The 22,134-nt window shown below is 44.5% G+C and overlaps 1 protein-coding gene across 2 annotated transcripts in view; it reads right to left on the bottom strand.

Annotated features, from left to right (window-relative positions):
- The window catches only part of RIMKLA (ribosomal modification protein rimK like family member A), a 36,401-nt gene extending 21,590 nt beyond the window's left edge, over positions 1 to 14,811 (bottom strand). For both annotated transcript variants that reach the window (XR_010940770.1, XM_067725734.1), the window contains exon 1: positions 14,574 to 14,811. Coding sequence is in view for 1 of the 2 variants with exons in the window: in XM_067725734.1 (XP_067581835.1) it covers positions 14,574 to 14,736 (163 nt within the window). In the remaining variant the exon portion in view is untranslated. The remainder of the gene's footprint in view (positions 1 to 14,573) is intronic.
- Between the last annotated feature and the right edge of the window lie 7,323 nt (positions 14,812 to 22,134).

Raw genomic sequence — 22,134 nt, 5'->3', positions numbered from 1 at the left:
TTGGCTTGTCTTCTATGACCTCAGGAGGTACAGCTGAGGAGCTATCCAAAAGAGCATTATTTTGTCTGACTGTTCACTTCTGTATCCCCAGCGCCTAGAACAGTATCTGCTGCATGATAGGCACTCAGTGTTTGTTTAATTATACAGAAGCTACATGGAGATAGATTTGGGCTCAACAAAAGGGATACTTTTCCTCTGCCTTAGGATGGAATGGGCTGAGTGAGGCTCATGAGTCATCCGAGGATGGCACAGAAGGAATGCAAAAGTTAATAAGTTCACAGCAACCTGCCTGATCTCTTTCAACCCTGATATCTTATGGTTTGCATTACTATAAGTAGTTACGTAGGCATCTCCGGTGCACCCAGCATCTGGGGATGGAATGATGGAGACAGGAAATAGACTGGATAGGGCAATGAGAAGTGAGTTCAGGGAACTACTTGGTCTGCCTTAGTGAACCTTAAAGGAGTCTCTAAAGTGCTCTACAGAAAACATTTTAAACACAGTTTGAGAACCATCTTTTAGGCTTTAACCTAAAGCACCTTCGCTTTCATAAGTGATAAAAGTGTACAACCATATAACTCCAAGAAAACAAAAGGTACTAAGGAAGTTACTATTCCTCTATTGTGGGATGAATAATATCAATATAAAAACTCTAAGCAAAACAAAACAAAAGCAAGCAAACAGAAAAACCAAAACCACAAAACTACTACATGGATCTAACTTGCACAGTTTCCTCTCATTCTAGAGGTTTCACCAATTTAAAAAAAAGAGAGTAAGCACAATCATTAAGTTAAGTTGTTTTTAGTACTTCTGCTGATAGTGTGAACCCAAGGAAATGGAATATAATTCTCAGGGGTGATTTGTAAAGAGCATTCAGGTTATCTTTACTTTGCCATCAGAAAACAGTATCATTTATACATGCTTTTTCCTTTGCCACTTAGCGCCCCTGGGGAAAATAATATGAAAGCGGGAAAAGAGTAAACCCTGAATAATATCCTCAAAACTGGTAGGAGAAGAAAGAAAAGTATTCAAGTTGGTGAAAATGGCAAGTAAAATACAGAACACTGAGGGGAAAAGCAACAGCCCAGAACAACATTACATAATGAGATAATATATGCAAAAATGCTTTGAGAACCACAAAACGCTATAGATATGCAAGGCACTGGCATTATTATCACACAGACACTCTACTGAGCAAGGTAGGACACTGTATGGAGATTTGTACCACCTGATGAGAAAAAATGGCTTTGCAACAGAAAAGTGACCTAGAGAGATGAGAAGCAGCAGAAACGTCTGGGTTTTAAATCTCAACATGAGACCACAGACAAACGGTAAAACTTCTAAATGGGAAGAAAAGAATTCAGTCATTTCTGGAAATACCAACCACAAGTGGAGAGAGACAGCTCAGCCTCGATAAGCAGATTCACGTACACCTAGGAAGTCTTACCAGGATTTCATCTCTCTTCTCCAAAGGTAAATCTTTGGGCTTGGCTCATTCCAACTGAAGCCTTTAATAAATGAAGAATGGAATGGGTTAACGTGGAGCTGAAAAGGCTCTCCCAAGCAGTTAGACAGGTCTGGTCTCTGACTGTGCTGGCCGTCCAGCTCTGTGCAGAGAGGGATGTGACGTGTTTAGGGAAAACATATGCACAACCAGTTACTTCTCTGCCCATTGACCCAGCTCCAGCATCCTTGCTAAGGGGCAATGTCACTTGTCCCATGTTCATGCCCATTTTCTTTGCTGTTTGCACCTTGTCTAAATCACCATTTCTAGAAGTAGGAGACAAGAGTCTGCTGCTCACCGTGGCATCCTTTAGCAGGAAGAGCAATTCCACAGAGCCACGGCCAAGCACAGTTTGGGTTTAAGGCTGGCACTTGGCAAACCTGTCAGTGAATTCTGAAGCCTTTAACCACTTAGCGATCTCTCTCCCTCTCCCCATTGATATCTCCTTTTGGGAAAGGATGGAGCTTAATGTGTCACCTTTCCTGGGATCCTTAATGATCCCACTGCAATCTATGGGCCTTAAACCAAGGGAATGAAGTGCTGATGCAGGACCTCAAGGAGGGCAGGGCTCTGCTTGGCTGCCAGCAACGGAAGGAAAGCCCTGAACAATGAGGGGCTCGTGCCCTCAATAACAAGGGATTTCACGTGATTGAGTGTCCTAGTGCCCTCAGGCATCACCTTGATCTGGGAAGCAAGGTGGGGGGAAAGGAGCTGAGTTACTTCTGGGACATTTGGGGATCTTCCAGATTGCGAGACTGGGATTGAGATTTACTATTTAGCCTCAAACCACTTTTTTAAAAAAACTAAAATGATCACTATGTCCCCCAACAGGTCAATAAGATCGTGAAAAAGATCAGTCCCCAAACTAGTTAGTATAATGACCAATAGCCAACCTAGTCTAAATCAACTTTTTGAAACCACAATATTTTCTCCATATTACTTCTAAAAAGAATAATATACTTTTATGGGTAATTATGTTTTTGACTCTATTATTTATATTTGGAAATATTTTAATGTATTAAAAACAAGACAGAAAAATGAGTAACTTTTCCAAAGAACTGAGCCTGTTTTTTTTCTAACCTATATATTGGATTAAATTAATTCTACAAAACTAGACTTTTGCATTTATATGTACAACAGCAAAGAAATGCGCTTAATAATACAGAGAAATAGCTTTAGAAAGAAACAAGTCATTACTGGAAAGTAGAGCTCTAAGAATTAAAACCCATTCTCAATCATTCATACCAATACAGGGAAGAAGCATGGAAAATAAAAGGTGCAGTCATCCAGATCTGAATTTGCCTAACATTTTTACTGATCATCTACTGTGTTTGAAGAACTTTGCCAAGAACATTCATATGTATTATTGCATTTAAATTAAAGGCATCTTGTTAAAAAAAAAAAAAAAAAACAACATAGAGAACAGACTTGTGGTTGCCAAGGGGGAGGGAGGGAGGGAGAGGGATGGACTGGGAGTTTGGGGTTAGCAGATGCAAACTATTACATTTAGAGTAAATAAACAACAAGGTCCTGCTATATAGCACAGGGAACTGTATTCAGTATCCTGGGATAAACCATAATGGAAAAGAATATAAAAAAAGAATGTATATATATGTATAACTGAGTCACTTTGCCGTACAGCAGAAATTAGCACGACATTGTAAATCAACTACGCTTCAATTAAAAAAAGAAAACATCTTGTATATGCATCCCTGCACTAGATCTGACTGTCAAAGTCTTTGCGTTTACACAGAACTGATGCACAGTGGGTCCAGACCAGTGGGCACACAATACTCATTCATGTACACACATATGCATCCCTGGCTTCACAACTAAAAAGCAAGCTTCTTGTACGCTAGGAAAAAAAAACACAAAAACCCTTCATGTACAAAGCAAGTGGCAGAAATAAGAAAATAGCAGGACACTGTAGCAGGAGAGCAAGCAAGGACCTCACTTACAGCAGCTTTTAGGACCATTACATTTGGGTAGGATCATGTAACCATGGCTGGTAGTGAAGCTCTGAGAGTTGTTAAAAATGAATCAACACTATAGATAACATAAGCGGATAATAATCCATTAAGTGCTGCACATGACTGTGTTGTGTTAGGAGGGAGGTGTGTCATCCCAAACATGATCTGGCTCAGCTCAATCACTCTCCAGTTTTTCTCTGGTCTCTTTCTACCCTATCCCACAGCATTTTCTCATAAGGAAGTTACTTTTATTGTTACCGAGTAGATGCTATGCCACTCCTCTTTCCCTTTTAAAGGTCTTTGTTACAATGCCCAGAGACATCTCACCTCTACCTCATTAAGACCCACAGTCATGATGTGGCCACCTTCTCTTTCCACCAACTGCTAATTTGAGGTCATTTAATTCAATTCAACCTTCACTGAACTGTTGAGATGAATCAGACATACTCTGAAGCAGGAATACGAAGATGAGCCAGGTGATCTCTGCATACCAGGAGCTTATCGTCTCCTTACAGAGAAATATATCAACATAATTTTAATTCATTCAGTCACTCAACACATATTTATTGTTTCATGCATTCATTCAGTGAAGATTTATTGAGCACCTACTTTGGGCCAAGCCCAGTGTTGGTTTGGGTTTCCCCAGAAGGACTGCTGGAGATAAGGACTGAAGTGCAAGAGGTCTATTATCACGGCAATTTCAGGAAACACTGGAGGGGGAAGTAGAGAAGGCAATGCTGCAAATAAAAGGTGTGTTATGAAGTGAGTGATCACCTTGGCACCCAGGGCTTAATCTTGCCGGGCGACAATAAGAAACGGTTTAGTGCACACTCCTTGGTTACCCCACCCAAGGGGCGAGGAAGCTAGCAATTTATAATATTTATATACCAACCCTGTCTTTGGTTGAGAGCTGATCGAGAGGTGTGGTATTAATTCCCTGGTCCTTCCGGCTTGCCATGCATGTGTGGGCAAAGTGAGTTTCTGTGACCAGAGAAAGCCCTCAGGCAGAGATTCAGGTGCTGATGGTTAGACCGGTGGCGGCGGCAGTGTAGGGCAAGAGGGGAGGACAGACACAATGCCATCAAATGGTAAGAGCAAAAGGGACATGGGAGGGCCTCTGACAGGCACTGTCTAAAAGGCTGGGCATAGGGGTTGAGGTGTGAGTGTAACAAACAATATCCCTGGAATTTAAGAAGAAAGAAAACAGACAACTATAACTAATGTCACTGATGCTCTATGCAGAGCACCTGGGTATTAAGAAGAGTTATCAGTCTGGTTTGGGCAGGGGGTGGGGAGGCTCTAATGCAACCTGAGAACTGCTCTAGCAGGCATATGTATCAGGGTACAGTGACAGCGAAGGAGGAGGGAACAGTTAGGTGATTATTTCTGAGAATCAAGGAAAGTTTCAGAAAGGAGATGTTGACTCGTAGAGCTTCTGGGCACAGAAGAAATGTGTAAAACTAATAAATGCATAATGTCTACCCTTCAGAAACAAGTCGATGGTAAAGGCATGGCAACACATAAGCACTGAGTTCTGCGACAGCTCAGGGCAAACGTATTTGCAAAGGCCTTTCAAGAAGTTGAGGGCACATGAGATGAAAGGCAATTATGGCAAAGTAGATAAAGTCCTGGCCTCCAAGTCAGAGACTTGATTTAGTTCTGTGCCATCATTTAACAGCTTGGCAAGACACAGAAAATGTCCCTGGGTCTCAGTTTCCTCTTCTGTAAAATGGAAGAACTTGAAAACCTTCCTCTCTCCCACACCTCACCAACACAATGCTTCCTCGCAGCCACGAAGACAAATCTCATCAGGCCCTTTTCTCCTTTCCTATCAGGCTCTCAAGATTCCAGTCTCCAAGGCCGTGTCACTTCCCTGGACTCTGAACCCCACCTGGCTCTGACATTGCCTTTTCTTTCTTTCTTTCTTTCTTTCTTTTTTTTTTTTTTAACATTTTGGCTGCTCTAGATCTTCACTTCATTGCAGTGCACGGGCTTAGTTGCCCCAAGGCATGTGGGATCTTAGTTCCCTGACCAAGGATTGAACCTACGTCCCCTGCATTGGAAGGCAGATTCTTAACTACTGGACCACCAGGGAAGTCCCTGACACTGCCTTTTCTACTCCCACCTTCCACTCCTGCCCATCTCCCCGGTGCCCTCGGGGACTCAATCAATGGGACTCAATGGGCAGCAAATCTCCTGTCCTTGAACTTTTCAGCAACTGTTCCCTTCCCCTTCTTTTTCTGAGTCTAACTGAACCCTGACTCTGCTTCCCCACCAGCCCTCCCAAGCTGTGGCGGGTTTTCTCTCCCTCTCACCTGGGGTTACTGGGCCTAGAGGTAGGAGAGACGTGCTCCTTCCTACTCTCATCGCAGCTTGACCAGCATCCTTCTCTCCTCCTAAAACACCCAACTTGCCTCTCATCTGACAACACCACACATCTCCCCACTTGTGCAGGTCATCTAAAGACCCCAGTCACTTCCCTGTCCTTGAAGCTCTAGCTCCAGACTCACTGACTCTCCTGTGCTGTCACAGATATTGGTGATTTCAATATCCCCATGAAGAATTCTTCCAATTCCCAGGCCTCTCTGTTTCTTGACCTCCTTTCCTCCAAGGATCTTGTCCACCATCCCACCCCAGCCACCAGTACCAGTTACATTCTAGACTTTATGCAGTGATCATAACTCCCATCTCCAAACACCGTCTCCTATCTTTCCAGCTCACTCTATAGTACCCCAACTCCAGCCACACTTTGATACCACCTGGAACTACCATGCATGGCTCCCCCATCTTTTCACTGTCCCTCGCCCCCTTCATACCCTATTTCATTTCCATAGTCAAGCACCACAACATATATCCACAAATCCTTGCACCCATTTCTTGCTTGGCTAAACCACAACCCCAGTTGGACTGATCCAACTCTGCCTACCTCATGTGCCCTCCTGTGCAATGGAGCATGTCTGAAGAAAAAATACACAAACCTGCTGACTGATCTCAAGGGCATCCTTGTTGCTGCCTGCTAAGCACTGTTTCCCTAGTCCATTCACTCTCCCTCAACACCGGACATCTATTGCACACTTTCTTTTCTTGCTTCAGATCTTCACTTCTTCCTCACTCCTCCTCATTCTCACTCTTCCTATTTCAGGGAGAAAAACTGAAGCAATCAGAAAAGAACTTCTCTATAACTTCCCACTATCACATCTACCCACCTGCACCTGTGCCAATAGGTGACCTTCTCTATTATAATGGCTGAAGTGTCCTTGTTCCTGGCTTAGGTCAACTCCTCGAAATAGGCACTAGATCCCAATCCCTCTCAGTCACGTAAGGCACTGCTCCAGCAAGTCACCTCTCTCTCCTACATCACCAATTTCTCTCTCTATTGGATCATTCACACCAGCATGCAATATTCTGTTATTTCTCCCTTCTTTAAGAAAATCCTCTCAAATCCATCTTTGAGCAATATCTTAGCTCAGGCTGCTATTACAAAATACTATAGGTTTGGTGGCTTAAACAACAGACATTTATTTCTCACAGTTATGGGGACTAGAAGTCTGATATCGGGGTGCCAGCATTATTGGGTTCTGTTCCTGGCTTGCAGACAGCAGCCTTCTTGCTATATCCTCACATGGCAAGGAGAGGGAGGGAGGGAGGGAGAGGGAAAGGGAGAGGGAGAGGGGGAGAGGGAGAGAGGGAGAGAGGGAGAGAGGGAGAGAGGGAGAGAGGGAGAGAGGGAGAGAGGGAGAGAGGGAGAGAGGGAGAGAGGGAGAGAGGGAGAGAGAGGTGTCAAGTTCTCTCATCTCTTCTTATAAAGGCACTAATACCATTCATGAGGGTACCACTCTCATGACCTCATCTAAACCTAATGACCTTCCAAAGGCCCCACCTCCAAATACCATCACATTGGGGGTTAGGGCTTCAACGTATGAATTTTGGGAGAATACAATTCAGTCCGTAGCAAGTTATCAACCCATTTTTCACTTTCTCTTTATAACAAAACTCTTAAGGCAGTGTGTATATTCCCTGTTTTCCATTACTTCATTGAAACTGCTCTTATCAGAGTCACTAATGCTAAGTCCACATTCTACATCCAATGTTCAGTTCTCAGTCCTCATCTTAACTTGATTTACCAGCAATAGCTGAAACAGTCTCATCATGTCTTCCTTCTTTAAACACATTCTCCACTCGGCTTCCAGGACGCCACACTCTCCAGGGTTTATTTCTTTCACTTAGAATTCTTTGCTGGTTCCTCCCCCTCTTCCCAAGCACTAAACAGTGGAGTGCCCCAGAGCTCAGTCCTTGGACCTCTTTTCTGTCGACAGTCACTCCCACGATAGGTGTATGGAGATGCTCCTACTTTTGATAGCTTCAGGCCAGGGCTTTCCCCTGAATCCCAAGTGGATATGATCAACTGCCTACTTGCCATTTCCATTTGGATGTTTAATGGGTACCTTAGACTGAGACCTGATCCTCATCACCTGACCAAACCTACTCCTCTCACACACTTTCCATATGAGTAAATGGCAAACTTTATTCTTGCAGCTGCTCAGGACAAACTTTGGAGTCCTCCTTGATCAGTCCAATGTCTACACATCCAATGGCTGATCCAGTAGGCACATTCTGACAACTCTGTCTTCAAAATATATCCAAAAATCCAGTCACTTTTCACCTCCTCCCCTGAAATCATTCTAGTCCAACAACCATCATCCATCATCTGTTACCTGAACTGCAGCAAGAAACTCCTAAGCCATCTCTCTGCTTCTGCCCTTGCTGTCATCAGTCTATTCTCAACACTGTGGCCAGTGTGACCCTGTGAACATAGGGCAGGTCATGTCACCCCTCTGTTCAAAACTCTTCAGTAGATTCCCAGCTCATTCCAGAGTAAAATACAATGTCCTTCCATGACCCACAAGGCCCTATACATTGGCTCCCCCCATGACCCACAAGGCCCTATACATTGGCTCCCCCCACCCCACCTCTCTGACCACCTCTCCTAATGCTCATTAACTCTCTGCTTTGGCCACACTGGTTTCCTTGTTGTTCCCTCTTGCCTGAACCACTCTACTCCCAGATATCCAAACAGCTTGCATCCTCATCTCCTTCAGGTCTTTACTTAAACATCATGTTCTGGGTGAGGACCACTCCAGCCACCCTATCTAAAATTACAATCCCTTTCTCTGCCCCCAGAAATGTGCTACTTTTTCCTCCTTTTCCCTTCCTTACTTTTTTCCTCCTTAGCTCTTTTCACCAAATACTACTGTGTTTTAACCTGTTTGTATTCTATCTCCCCATCTAGAAGGTAATCTCCTTCAGAGGCAGGGATTTCTGCCTGTTTTGTTCTGGTGCCTAGATCAACACCCCTCACATAGTAGGCAGTCAACAGATATTGTTGAGCAAATGAATGAATGAAATCATTATAATGAGGGAGACTGTGTCTGTTCTTACTCTCTGTTATATCTCCAGCACCTAGCACAGTGCCTGGCCTGGCACAGAGTGGGCACCCAATTGATATTTGTGGAATGAAGTAAAGGAATGAATAGGATTGTTGTGAAGATTAACTAACACATAAAAGATATTTAAGTATTAATAACAGAGTTACAGGAATGAGGAATGAAGAACCATTATTCCCGTTCATTCCGCAATGCAAAGTAACTTAAATGTATCACTTCCTCATAGCAGGAGTCTTGAATTACTTTTTTTTTTTCAATATTTATTTATTTATTTTTGGCTGTGTTGGGTCTTTGTTTCTGTGCGAGGGCTTTCTCTAGTTGCGGCAAGCGGGGGCCACTCTTCATCGCGGTGCGCGGGGCCTCTCACTATCTCGGCCTCTCTTGTTGCGGAGCCCAAGCTCCAGACGCGCAGGCTCAGTAGTTGTGGCGCACGGGCCTCGTTGCTCCGCGGCATGTGGGATCTTCCCAGACCAGGGCTCGAACCCGTGTCCCCTGCACTGGCAGGCAGATTCTCGATAACTGCGCCACCAGGGAAGCCCCTTGAATTACTTTTTAATAGTGAAGGAACAAGTAGAACTAGATTGAGAATTTCAGATCTTGTTGGAGTTTTGTATTAAAATAATATAAAGCCCTAATAAGGTGAAGTCTCTCCAGGAAGTGGGTAAGGTGACCCACCTACCTACTGGAGGAGTGGGTGGAGTGATGTGAGGCTAGCAGTGATGTACCTGGATGTCCATGGACTCTCTGCTAATAAGGGGGATGACAAGGAGGTATGAATGGATGGAGATGACGTGGACCTCTCTGATGATGGCTGTGTCCCTTCCACCAGGCAAGCCTAACAAATTTGGTGGAGGTGTATGGTAGCAACAACAGGTGGTTCAGAAACCTATAAAGCAGGGCTTTGAGATCCACTAAGGATCCCAATCTATTGGTTCTAGAACGTTTTCCAACACAGTTCATGAGCTGTCCCTAAAAACAGCTGTTAGAAACATCAACACTTCAACCCATCCTCAGCCCTTGAGGTCAGCCCACAGTTATAAATGTGGACCCATGGGGTAAAGCGTATCCATTCAGCACTCACATGTTTGGAAACATTACATGGTTGGTGCTTCCACCTACTGACCTTTCCACTAGTGCTGGATGGTGGTTTCTTTGGATTACAGGCTGTCAGGCACAGGCCTTTAGCAGGGACTGAGGTTAAAGATCAACCTTTGTGCACAAAGGTGAGCATGGTACCCTTTTCTGCTAGTGTCTTCTTGCACAGTAATGGGAGTCCATCCTTTCTCTGTGAGGCCCCTGTTGTCTTTTGGAAGGCTGCGATAAGACCATTTCCTCATTCAAGTTTACTTAGGATTTCCCCCTACCCAAACTTTTTAAATATTACTCACCTGGTCACTACAAAGAACAAAGTGAAAGTAGTCCAGAACACCTTAACATAAAGAACCTGACCTAGAAACTGCCATATGGCCACCAAGGTTTTAGCTCTGAAAGTAAGGGAAGAATGCTGAATCACCCTGCTCCTAGAAGCCGAACTGTAACACATCCTCATTTCCAGGGCAGGTTCATTTCTTCTGTCTTATCTGTCCCTGAGTTTGGGACTATACTTTTTTCTTGAGATAGCTAATTGTAAAGACCTTTGGGTGGTCAAAAAACTTGATTTGCACCAGTGACTCTGCCCTCAAATAAGTAAATGTGCCCGTCACAAAAACAGTTATGCGTCCAATCATGATCTCCCAGACACAGCAGCTAATTACAGTACATCTCACATACTTGAATTAGCCTTTAAGGCACTTCACTCAGTCATCCAACAAACATCAACTGAAGGCCTACTATGTACCTGTTCCAGAGCATATATTTGAGGAATAGCCAGTCATTTAGGGGGTGAGAGAAGATAAACTTTTTTTTTTTTTTTTGTGGTACACGGGCCTCTCACTGTTGTGGCCTCTCCCGTTGTGGAGCACAGGCTCCGGATGCACAGGCTCAGTGGCCATGGCTCACGGGCCCAGGCGCTCCGCAGCATGTAGGATCTTCCTGGACCGGGGCACGAACCCGTGTCCCCTGCATCGGCAGGCGGACTCTCAACCACTGCGCCACCAGGGAAGCCCAAGATAAACTTTGTAAATAGATAAATTACAGTAAAACATGATGAATGCTACCTTTGAAGGTCTGCACAATGTTGTTCGGCAGCAGATAGCAGAGAGAGATTCCTGGGGGCTGGGTAAGGAGTCAAGACAGACTGTATAGAGAAGAGTGACTTGAGCTGGATATGCAGGGTGAATACAAGTTCCCCATGGGGGAGGGAGCTGGACCAGACAGGCATCTCAGGCAGAGGCAATTTCAGTGCAAGGGGCAGAGAGGTCAGTATAGGCTGAAGCATAGGGTGGAGTGGAAGAGAGGAAACAGAAAGTGCTGAGCCCAGAATCACTGAGTGTTTGTCCCAACTGCCAGCCAGCACTATGTGCCCAGACACCCTGACTGACGTTTATCAGATTAACGTGTAAAAAAAACCTAGACCTACGCCTGGCACATGATAAACACTCCACGAATTTTGCTTTGAATATTACTATGTGCATTTTGGTGCCGCGTTCACCACCACCTTATCCTCAGGATTGAGAAAAATTAACAAATATGTGTTGAATGAATGAAGAACTTGTGGTTTCTAAGGAGGAAATGGCAATGGATAGGATTCTCATAATGCTACATCCAGCAGGAAGGTGAAGGGAAAGTGTTTTCTGCAGGATTGCTTCAGTCATCTGAAGGTCATTCACTCTTCCCAGTAGTCTCCCCCACCCAAATCTATGCTGGGTAGGGCAGACCACTGGGTTAAAAAGAATAACCATAAAACCTTACATTTGCACAGCTTCTTCAGCTTACTTGTATTATCTAGTTTAAAATAACTGCAATCTTTAAATCCCCAACTTTTAACCTCTTGTCTGAATCTATTTCAGATATAACCTGAAATTCTCATCTCTGTATTTGAGTTCCCACTAGCCTCCATGGAGGGAAGACTGGCAATGAATTTAAGAAACTGGTAGAGTCACCGCCCATACCTGTCCCAAACTGACCCCTTCATCTACTCCCACACGAATCTCAAGAAAGAACAGAAAGGAGCCTGAGTAAAGGTGGTACCTTAACTTCCTAAACTATCACATTACTTTGCAACGTCACTGTCTAGCCTCAATTTAATATAATTCAGTTCAGTTCCACATCTGATGTCCTAAGGCATACTTATTCCATTATCACTGGCTGGGAATTAGGAGACCAGGTTTTTAAACTTCAGTTTGCTGCCAACTAGCTGGATGGCACTGAGCAAGTCACTTCGTTTTTTTGAGCACCAGGTTTTTCATTTGTAAAATGAAGAGGTCAGAATGGGTGATCCCAAACTCCTTCCCAGCTCTCACAATAATTCTCAAATGGGAAATAGCATCGATATCATTGTAACTCTTTCTCTATTTCGAAGCTAGTAAGTTCTAGAGTTTATTTCGGAGGAATACTTTGGCTCAGCAAATTACCAACAGTTTTCTACAGTTGACTCTAGAAGAAACTGGGAAGTAGACTGCATATCTTTATTCATTCAAAAATATTTCTTCAGTGCCTATTAAGGTGTGAGGCACTATTTAGACACTGTTACAGCCCTGAACAAAGCAAACGAGCTCAGTCTTCTCATGGAATTCACTTCCTTGTGTTTAATTAATCCCGTCATGCACCAAATAAATCTTTTGACTGCTTTGGACAGCAGAAACAGTGATCTAATAGGTTTGTTTTATGTGTTGTGATTTGTGTGGGGCAATCTCTGAATTAGCAAAAAAATGAAAACTGCTTCCAAAAATCCCTGTCTTCAGTTTCTCCATCGACTAGGTAAATAACTATGTAGTTTAAAAAGAAGTAACTCCTTGTTTCTGAATAGAATGAGATACATTCACACATGAATTCCAGAAAAATTTTAAGACACTAAACGAAAGGGGTGAAATGTTTCCTGCAGCATTAGAATTTAATTTTTTCTTTTCCTATGACTGATTCTTTAACATGGGGTTTTAGATACAAAACAAACAGCATTCCTCTTCTCCTTCACAGAATGCATGATGGGTCTACAAAAAGGAACATGATGTGGAATGATGTGCCTGTACCTCAATAAAGGCATGTTTATAGGCTGTAAAACAAATAAATAAAGAGCAAACTCTTGGTGTGGAAAGATGTGTATGCTAGATTTAGATCAGTAAAATATAACAGATTATTCCATTTAAGTATGGTACTGATGCAGAATTTTAGAGCTGGAGGAACCCTAACCCTTAGTTTTATCAATGAGAAACCTGAGATTCAAAGACATAAAGTGACTTGGCCAAGGCAAAGCCAAGATACTCATTAGCAGCAAAGTTGTAATAAGAATCCAATTCTACTGATTCTCTGTCCAAGAATTAGTTCTATATTAACTAACTGAGAGTTTTAGCAAATCAAGACTAGAGAGATGGTGCCCTTTATGGCTGACAGCCATTGTTTTAGACTAAAATGTATGATACCTGATGTCTGTAGTATATTTCTCCAACAGACTATACAATCTGATATTACTTATGAAGGGTTTAGATAAATTTATAGATGAAACATCCGGGACAGATATGTTCTACTTAGAAACAGGTCATATTCAAAATCTCATTTCTAAGGAGCCTGTTCAGAATTTGGAACCCCTTTCCCCTGCCAAAGAAAAGTAACAAATTGTGAGTTAATTTAACCAGGCATGATTGAAATAATATGAATGGTATTCCAAGAAGCACTCTCACTGGGCCCAACGCCCCTTGAGTCCTGGACCCCCTGAAGTGACTGGATACCTCCAGACTGGAGGCTGGAGAGACTCAAAACTGCAGGCCAGGGGGAGGTTCCTAAGCCAGGATTCCTAAGTCAGAGACTGTCTGTGTTGGGATAATTAAGAATATCTAAAAACATACGTAACCTCTTGAGGTCATGGTCACAGATGATAACCATGTCTTACCCCCAAAAATCTCTTGGACACAGCAGTAGAGAAATCGGTGAGGCCAGAATGGTCTGTACCTGAAATCTTGGCTTTTCTGGAATCGGAATTCAGTACTTTCAGGGAGGAGGATGAGTTTAAAGAAAACCCATCAAAGGTCTTCTCTCCCACCTTACCCTCAAGAGGTGACTCCAATCTTTCTCAGATTTCTCCCCATCTGCAGGTTCCTAGCTTGGGAATAATATTCTATGTAGCGCATTAATGATGCTTAGACACTCTTGGAAAACTTTTAAAAACATTCATCCTAATGGCAATTTTGTAAATTTAGTGCGGGCTTCTATAAATCTAAACTGACAGCGTATCAATGAGAGCACAATTGTCTAATTTGGGGTTAGCTTGATTTTCTTCGGACCTCCAGGAGGCTTCAGGTGAATTTGAGTTCCTTCCAAACTAAGTCTCCTAAGTGAATTAAATCCTGTTCTCAAATCTTGGCCTCAGGGCAGATGCTGGTGGTGAAAGAAGCTCTCAAGGTTAGGGGCTTTCTCTAACCCAAAGAGGTCTCTCAGGGGAGAGCGGCAGGTTTGGAGGCCCGGAAGGAGATTTGGCCTGGGGGGGCCCGGTGCGCGCGCCCACCCGCTGGCTCTCGGAGATCCCGGAGCGCCTCCCTGCCCTCCCGGGCCCGCCTAGCTCACCGAGGTTGCCGCCGACGATGGTGACGGCGATCTGGTCCATGAGCACCGCCCGGAAGCGCACGTCCTGCTCGGAGCAGCGCTGCCTCAGGGCGCGCAAGATCTGCACCTGAGGGTAGTCCTCGCGGATGCGCCGGTCAGTCAGGAACCAGAGCTGGGAGCACATGGCGGCCAGGGCGGCGGCGCCCGGCGGGGAGCGGGCCCCCTCGGCGACCCGGGCCGCTCGCTCTGGGTGGCGGGCGGCCGGCGTCCCGGGCGAGCGCGCGCCGCGGCTCCGCTCCCGCCGGTGCGCCAGGAGCCTCTGCAGCCCTGACCCAGCGAATCTGCCCGGCCACTCAGCGCCGCCGCCGATCCCGGCCAGCCAATCAGCGCGCGGCGGCGGGCGCGGGCCGGCCGCGGGGCCAGCTGCAGAGGCGGCCGCGGCGGGGCCCAAGCTTGCTGCGGCCGGGAGAAGAGATCCGGGTGGGGTTAGCGGCCCCGGGAAGCCCCGAGCGAGGAGTGCGGCGGGGAGGCTGAGGGAGGGCATCCCTGTCCCGCGCTGGACCCCGGCGGGCGTGGCGCTGCCGGCCGGAGTGGGGCGGCCGGAGCGGGAGGGGCTAGGGCGGCGACCCAGTGAAGCCGAGAGGGTGTCCGGGCTGATGGAATAGTGGTCCGCAGCGGGCAGTGGGATGCTTCCCAAAGGCCGTCCCGAGCACCCGGGGGCTGGGAGCATCGGCGTCCCCCTACAGAGCCTGGGGCAGGGCCTCGGGGACGTCCCAAAGGAGACTCCGGGGCCTGGCGAAGGTCACACAGCTAGGCCTCCAGGTGGACCCTGGCCTTGGAATGCTCTGCCCAAATCCTGGCCTGGAGCTGGGGTGGGGATTGAGGGTTCAGATAATTTGAAGGTGCGTTTCTCAGGGTCTCAGGTTTTCTTTCACTGGACACCCCCTCCCAGGATTCAGCGGTTCTGGGCCTGCACAACCTCAATGTGAAGAAAATGGACTCCTTTTAGTTAGAAGGACCACCAGCTGGTCTTCTCCCATCCCCCCAGCCCGTACAACTGAGTCATCTTTAAACACTGTCCTTGGTCCTAGCCAATCGCAAATTCTGCCAGCAAACAACTATGTTTGAATCCAGACTTTCCTCTCTAAATAACTGAAAGACTGAAGTTAGCCATCTTTGGAGATTGCATTTGCTCTTCTGGCTCATTAAAATATTTGTCTTTTTTTTTTTTTTTTGGCTTAGGGGGGCAAGAGGAATTTCAAAGCAGGCCAAACAATAATTTAGAAAAGGGGTAAGATATCTCAGGTAAGGTATAGGCTTCACTATATATATTTTGCAGGTGTGTGCATTGACCCACTTGATGTGCCATTGGAAAAATTCTGTCTAAATGGAATTTCAAAAGTTAATTATTTTTCCAGCAATGTTAAGTAAATCTTTTTGTGTTGCAGAATACCCGCCCCCCCATGAATGTATTTTCTTAAAGTAACAGTAACCTAGTGCCCTATGACTTAGTAACGTTCAAAACTATCTTCTAACCACCGATCAACTTGGGCACTAGAGGCTCTATCTTGTACCCTGATCATTTCCTTCATGTCCTATGGTATATATTTTGTACACCCTGATGCTTTCTACTTGCTTCTGCAGGATCATAATACATAGGCTGTCTATAAGATGATCAGAACCATAGCTGTCTGGAACGATAATTTGTATATAAGAGTCACTAAATTTAGAAGTTGCTTACAATCCATTTTCATCGTCATCTTCATAAGTCGAGAATGTTTAATTCATATGCAGATGGATGCCAAGATTCCCAAAACCCAAGCTTGAGGAGAGCAGGATCTGGGGATCCAGATGTTGTGATCACCTCTTCACTGTCTTTGCTCAGCCTCCCTAGAAGGTTGCTAACACCGCTGTGATCTCCCTTTTCTAGGATGGGTGATAAGTGAGAACCTGGGACAGTGTCCAGTTAGGACATAGCTAAACTTATGTTGGTATGTTTTGTTCTATTATCAAAATTATCAAGCACAGAGGTAACTGCCCCAGATTTGGGTTATTTTCTAAGATGTATTACCTTATATAATATTTCTGCATAGATGACTCCCAAATTCGGTCCCCTGACCAGGGATCGAACCCACGCCCCCTGCAGTGGAAGCGCAGAGTCTTACCACTGGACTGCCAGGGAAGTCCCCAAAGTCAGTTTTAACCCTGATGCCTCCTGAGCTTCAACAATATAGAAACATGCTGTCCTGCCATCACCTCAATGTCCCTAGAGCTAAACTCATTCTTTTCCCCTTCATTCCAGATTCAGCTGTCTTAAACAATAAGGAAAATGTATTATCTCATGTAACAAGAAATCCAGGTAGGTCAGTTCTAAGGTTTATTCATTTAACAGCTCAGTAAATTTATCAGGGACCCAAATTCTTTCCATTTTTTCACTCTGACTACCTTAGGCCAGTGCCCCTCATAGTTACAAAATGGCTGCCATAATTTCAGCTGACACGTGCATACATACAATGTCCAATGGAAGTAGAGAAACTGTTTCTTTCCCTGTGTCTCTCTTTATTAGCAAGGAAAACCTGTCTCAGAAGACCGCAGGCAGGCTTCTCACACTCTCCCACATCTAAACCAGTCACCAGCAGAGAGTAAGAAGCCATCATGAGTGGCTTAATGTAATCATGATTTACCCACTGTGGCTGGGAATTGGAATCCCACCAAGCACATGTAGAGTTAAGTGAACACCTGGGCAAAATTGGGGTTCTCTTAGGAATAAAGAGAGAATAGATGTTGGGAGGACAAACAGTGGTGTTTGATACAGATGGCAATAAGGTAAATGTATCAGGATAAGCCAGGTTAGGCTGTGGTAACAAGTGATTCCAAAGTGGCTTACAACAACAGAGTTTTATTTCTTGAAATACTGTACATGCCCATAACAGATCGGTTTGGCATATTTGAGGTTGTCTTCATGCCAGGACCCAGGCTGATAGCGTAACCTTTCTCTGGAATAATGTTGGTCTCGTGGAAGGGGGAAAATGATCACGGTGCATCACACGCTGGTTCTTAATGCTTCTGCCTGGAACTTTTACATGCTAGAGCTTACATTTTCTCGGTCAGAACAAGTTCACCTGGCCAAGTCCGACATTAGTAGGGTAGCAAAGTCTTATCCTTTCCTGGCAAGGGCAACAAAAATTTGTGAAAAACTATAACCAACAATATAGTCTGCCACACTCAAGGATGAGAAATAGCCAAATCCTACTCTGCTAATCGTCTCTACTCCCTTTAGGGTTCCCAGGGGAACTATGTAAAAGAAAGAAATTGGAATAGAAACCAAAGGATCATTTTATTCATAACTGAGCTAGCACCCAATAACCTCCAGAACAGAACTGTGCCAAAAGACTGAATCATACGGCTTATGTGTAAGGCTGAAGTGAAGCTTCGTAATTCCCTGCTCCGCCTCCACCCTCTAGATTTTGGGACTGTCATGCATAGGCATGCCTGTGGATAGAGGGGAGAAGATGATCAGATCTGTGAGCAGACCAGCTTTACTCAACCAAGTGAGAGTCAAATGGAAACTGGGCTGGTCCTACCTGGAGCAAGTGCTCCTGACCATGTGCCCTTTCAACACAAAGTGACCCAACCACCAGTAAAATGTGAACTCGTTAGTGTCCTGGGCTCTGACCAATCAGATTGAAAACTTCTTCCTTCTGAAGGTAGCCAGTCAGAGGCCAGGGCAGAGGAAAAGGGAATTCCTTCCTATGTTCTCACATTCTCAATTTTGTTCTCTCTTAATCCATTAGGAAGAGGGGTAGAAAAGTCTTCTGCCAAACAAATGAACATGCCTTGTCTATTTGCCTCCTCATCTAGACTGGAAGCCTCTCAAGAACAAGGGCCAATGCATCGTGCATCAGTTTCCACCTATGGTAGGTACTCAAGTATCTGTTGATAAAGTTAGGACTGTCGTGTAAAAGACATCACTGCAATTTCAGTTGAGAAAACTGTGGTCAGTTACAGATATACTAGGTTTTTGTAACCTGGGATTCTGGGGCCCTATTTCCTATCTTACTTCCAACCTTCTATATATTGGCACAAAAGGGTACTGACATGTGGGTCTGGACAGTGGAAAGAAAGTGAAAGTCTTTGTAAATATTACATGTGACCCCAAGCAGATTGATATGTCAAGTTAGAAGATCAAAATTCAACTGACCTCAATAAATTAGAAAAGTGGTCATCAATAACGGGTTAAAGTGCACTAGGATAAATGGAAAGTGGTTCATTGAAGGAGCAAAAGAAGCGTCACACATGCGTAGGTTAAAGAGAGAAAAACTGGCCATGCAGGAATGTGGCCAAGAAAGACCTGATAGTTGTGGCAAACCAATAACAGAATGAATAGAAAAATGGTGGGCTATATTAACAGAAGTCTACAAGGCCAAATTCATCTTCATATCCCTGGGACCTAGCACGGTGCCCGGCACACTGCATATTGATAAATAGTTATTGAAAAAAATTGTGTGGCTTTGGTCAGATTGTTCATGCTATTGTGTCCCTCCGAAAGCCTTTGCATGATCAATGCCTATCCACTCTTCAAGACCCAGCTCAGATACAATTCTTCCATGTTATCTTTCCTAAAATTTACCTTACCCTCACCTAGAGGAAAGCTCTCCGTTTCTGAATCCTCATAAGCAGTTAATAACTGCTAGCTTACATTAATTATAATTAATATGTATTTAATTATAATTATGAAATATAATTAATTTTATTCTAGTCATGGGCTCTCAGTAATTATTGGGTGAATGGTAACTCTCAGATTATGAAAATCCAATATACATAATTTCAAAATTATAGAATTAATGACTAAGCGGTCTCAAATTCTAGAATTTTGCATTACTGGCACTGACTCTCTCACTTTCCTTGGTCTAATAATCCAGATGTCTGCTTTTCCCTCATCCTCTTATTCAAGCTCCCACCCTTTATTCCCTCTCACACCAGGGTCTTAAGGAACAAGGCAGAATTTACTGAAGGGGAGACACGATGTACATCTTGTACACTGCAGTAATTCACTTGAAAATACCCTACAACACACCTCTTTTTTTTTTTTTTTATAGCGGTACGCGGGCCTCTCCCGTTGCGGAGCACAGGCTCCGGACGCGCAGGCTCAGCGGCCACGGCTCACGGGCCCAGCCGCTCCGCGGCATGTGGGATCTTCCCGGACCGGGGCACCCCTGCATCGGCAGGCGGACTCTCAACCACTGCGCCACCAGGGAATCCCAACACACCTCTTTGTTCAGAGTACTCTCTGCTTCTGCCAGTACGGCTCTTTTCCCACTCCACTCCCCAGCCTCCAGTCTTGTTGCTCTTAACTTCCCTTCCCAGAGTCCTATGCAGATTCCTCAACCTTTCGTTATTGGGAGGAATACATTTTACCCCAGCTCTACTTCCAAACTTGCACCCCTGATGAATTACTGTTTAGCAAAACAGGCCTTTCAATGAACAGATCCATCTTCTTCAGGAAATAGAGGGGGATTATAAATAACTTTTCCCTGTTGCAGATACAATTAACACAAAATGACTAAATGGGGTTGGTCAATGAAGTCTTCATTGGAAGCTTGTTGGAGTCAGCTTTTGAAGATGACAGTAGATACAGCTTTGCAGGGCAGAGTGCAAGGAAGACATTCAGGTGGTTGCCAGCTGCTGTCTGGCTCTGGATGAGCTAGGCTCTCAGAACCAGGTAGAAGTTTCTAGTTTTCAAGGGGCTTGCCCTATCTCTCTTGAGACAAGGCTGCGTAATTGCTTATCTTGCTCTCTGCCAGCCTTAGCCTCACTCAGCTATAATCATTAAAGATAGATGTTTGTTGTCTCAGTCTTTCCTAGTTCCTTAGCCATTTCTGACAAGTCAAGAATTATATTAGAAGCCTCAGCACTATCTTTCCTTTCCTCTCATGTTACGATACAGGCTATGCTGCTATAACACAGAGACTCTACAAGGCGTTTATTTCTCTCTCACTTAATAGTCCAGTAAGGTGGATGTCCGGCATGAAAAGGTAGCTTTTTCCCCTTGTTCAACCTGGGACCCAGGTTCCTTCCATCTTAGTGTGTTACCTGCTCCAGCAGTGTGGTCATTGTTGGCATGTTCGAGGCTGGCTTTATTAACCACATCTGTGTTCCAGACCTCTGGAAGGAGAAAGAAAAAGTGGAGACAAGTAGCTTCCTTTTAATGATGTAACATGAACATTATACTCCTAACTTTCATTTACATCCCAAGAACTTGGTCACATGGTCACATCTACTGCAAGGGAGGCTGGAGAATGTATTCTTTAATTGGACAGATATGTGCCCACCGAAAACTCAGTGGAGGGAAGAAGGGGTTCTATTACTAAAAGGAAGAGGAACTGGAGGTGGGGATGATGAGTGGTTTCCACCATAGCTCCTTATCCCTGTGTGAGATAAACTTCTTAGCATGGCATAAGTGACCCTATGGACCTTCGGCTTTCCGCTCTAATAGTATAGAATTCCTTGAACTGCCCTGAATACGGTTTTGTGTGTCTCACCTCCGTGACTGTTCATGGTAAATCTTGCTCGCCTTTCTTTGCCTGCTACAACCAGCTCAAGCAGCATCTTCTCCAAGAAGTCTTCTAAACCTTAGGTTGGCATAAGTGAACCTTCTTTGTGTTCTCATAGCGCACTATGCATTCCTCTCCTTTGGCACTTGTCAAATTCCCCCACTATCAGCACAAGCTCGAAATCATCTCTTTATGGCTACGTCTCCATCTAGATTGTAGGCAACTTGAGAGCAAATGTGCTCTGTCGCAGACTTATTTGAATCCTTAGTACCTAACTGTGCTAAATTCCTTTTGCCCACCAGTGGGGAAAATAACTTGCACTATCGCCTGACCCCCTGCATGCCCACTGAGTTGTGGCTTTCATCTGTAATGGCCAGACTGTATACGTGGGCATTCTTTCCATTTGGATGGAAGCACTAGCCTGAAACCCCTGCTGATCTAGGATACTGATCCTCTTGCTAGGTTTTGTGAATTCCTGCCTCTGGGGGGCCTAAGACCTGTTTTGTTACTCCCTAGGGGCTGACTGCTAACCCAGAGCCAGGGCATGACACAGCCATGGCTAGGTCAGTTTCCTCCAGTTCTGCTCCTACTGGGCTCTGGCTATTTCCCCCTTATCACTGGTTCATCCTGCTAAGGCTTTATCATGCCTGACCTATGAATGAATTTGCCCATGTTAGGATTAATAAGTATTGTTGATACCTTGTGTTTGAAGCTAACTGGTCCAAGATGGGAATGGATTCTCAGATTTGTGGCATATCACTGACACAAAATGCAATTTGTATAGGCTTTCTTTAGATGAAGATATATATATATATATATATATCTTAAAACATATGTATCTTAAAATATATGTACCTTTAAAATATGAATATTTGAGTATGCAAAACCAGTATATTGAGAGGGATTCTCATTTGGCACATATTCTTTATTTCACAAAAGGATTGACCAGTCTTGGGAATTAATCTCTCTCTTTTTTTGGTATAACTTTAGTCATTGTTCAGTGAGGCAGCTTATGTCTGTCCTGGAGA

Source organism: Pseudorca crassidens, chromosome 2 (assembly GCF_039906515.1).
Source record: "Pseudorca crassidens isolate mPseCra1 chromosome 2, mPseCra1.hap1, whole genome shotgun sequence".
Lineage (NCBI taxonomy): Eukaryota > Metazoa > Chordata > Mammalia > Artiodactyla > Delphinidae > Pseudorca > Pseudorca crassidens.
This window is presented reverse-complemented; position numbering and strand designations above follow the sequence as displayed.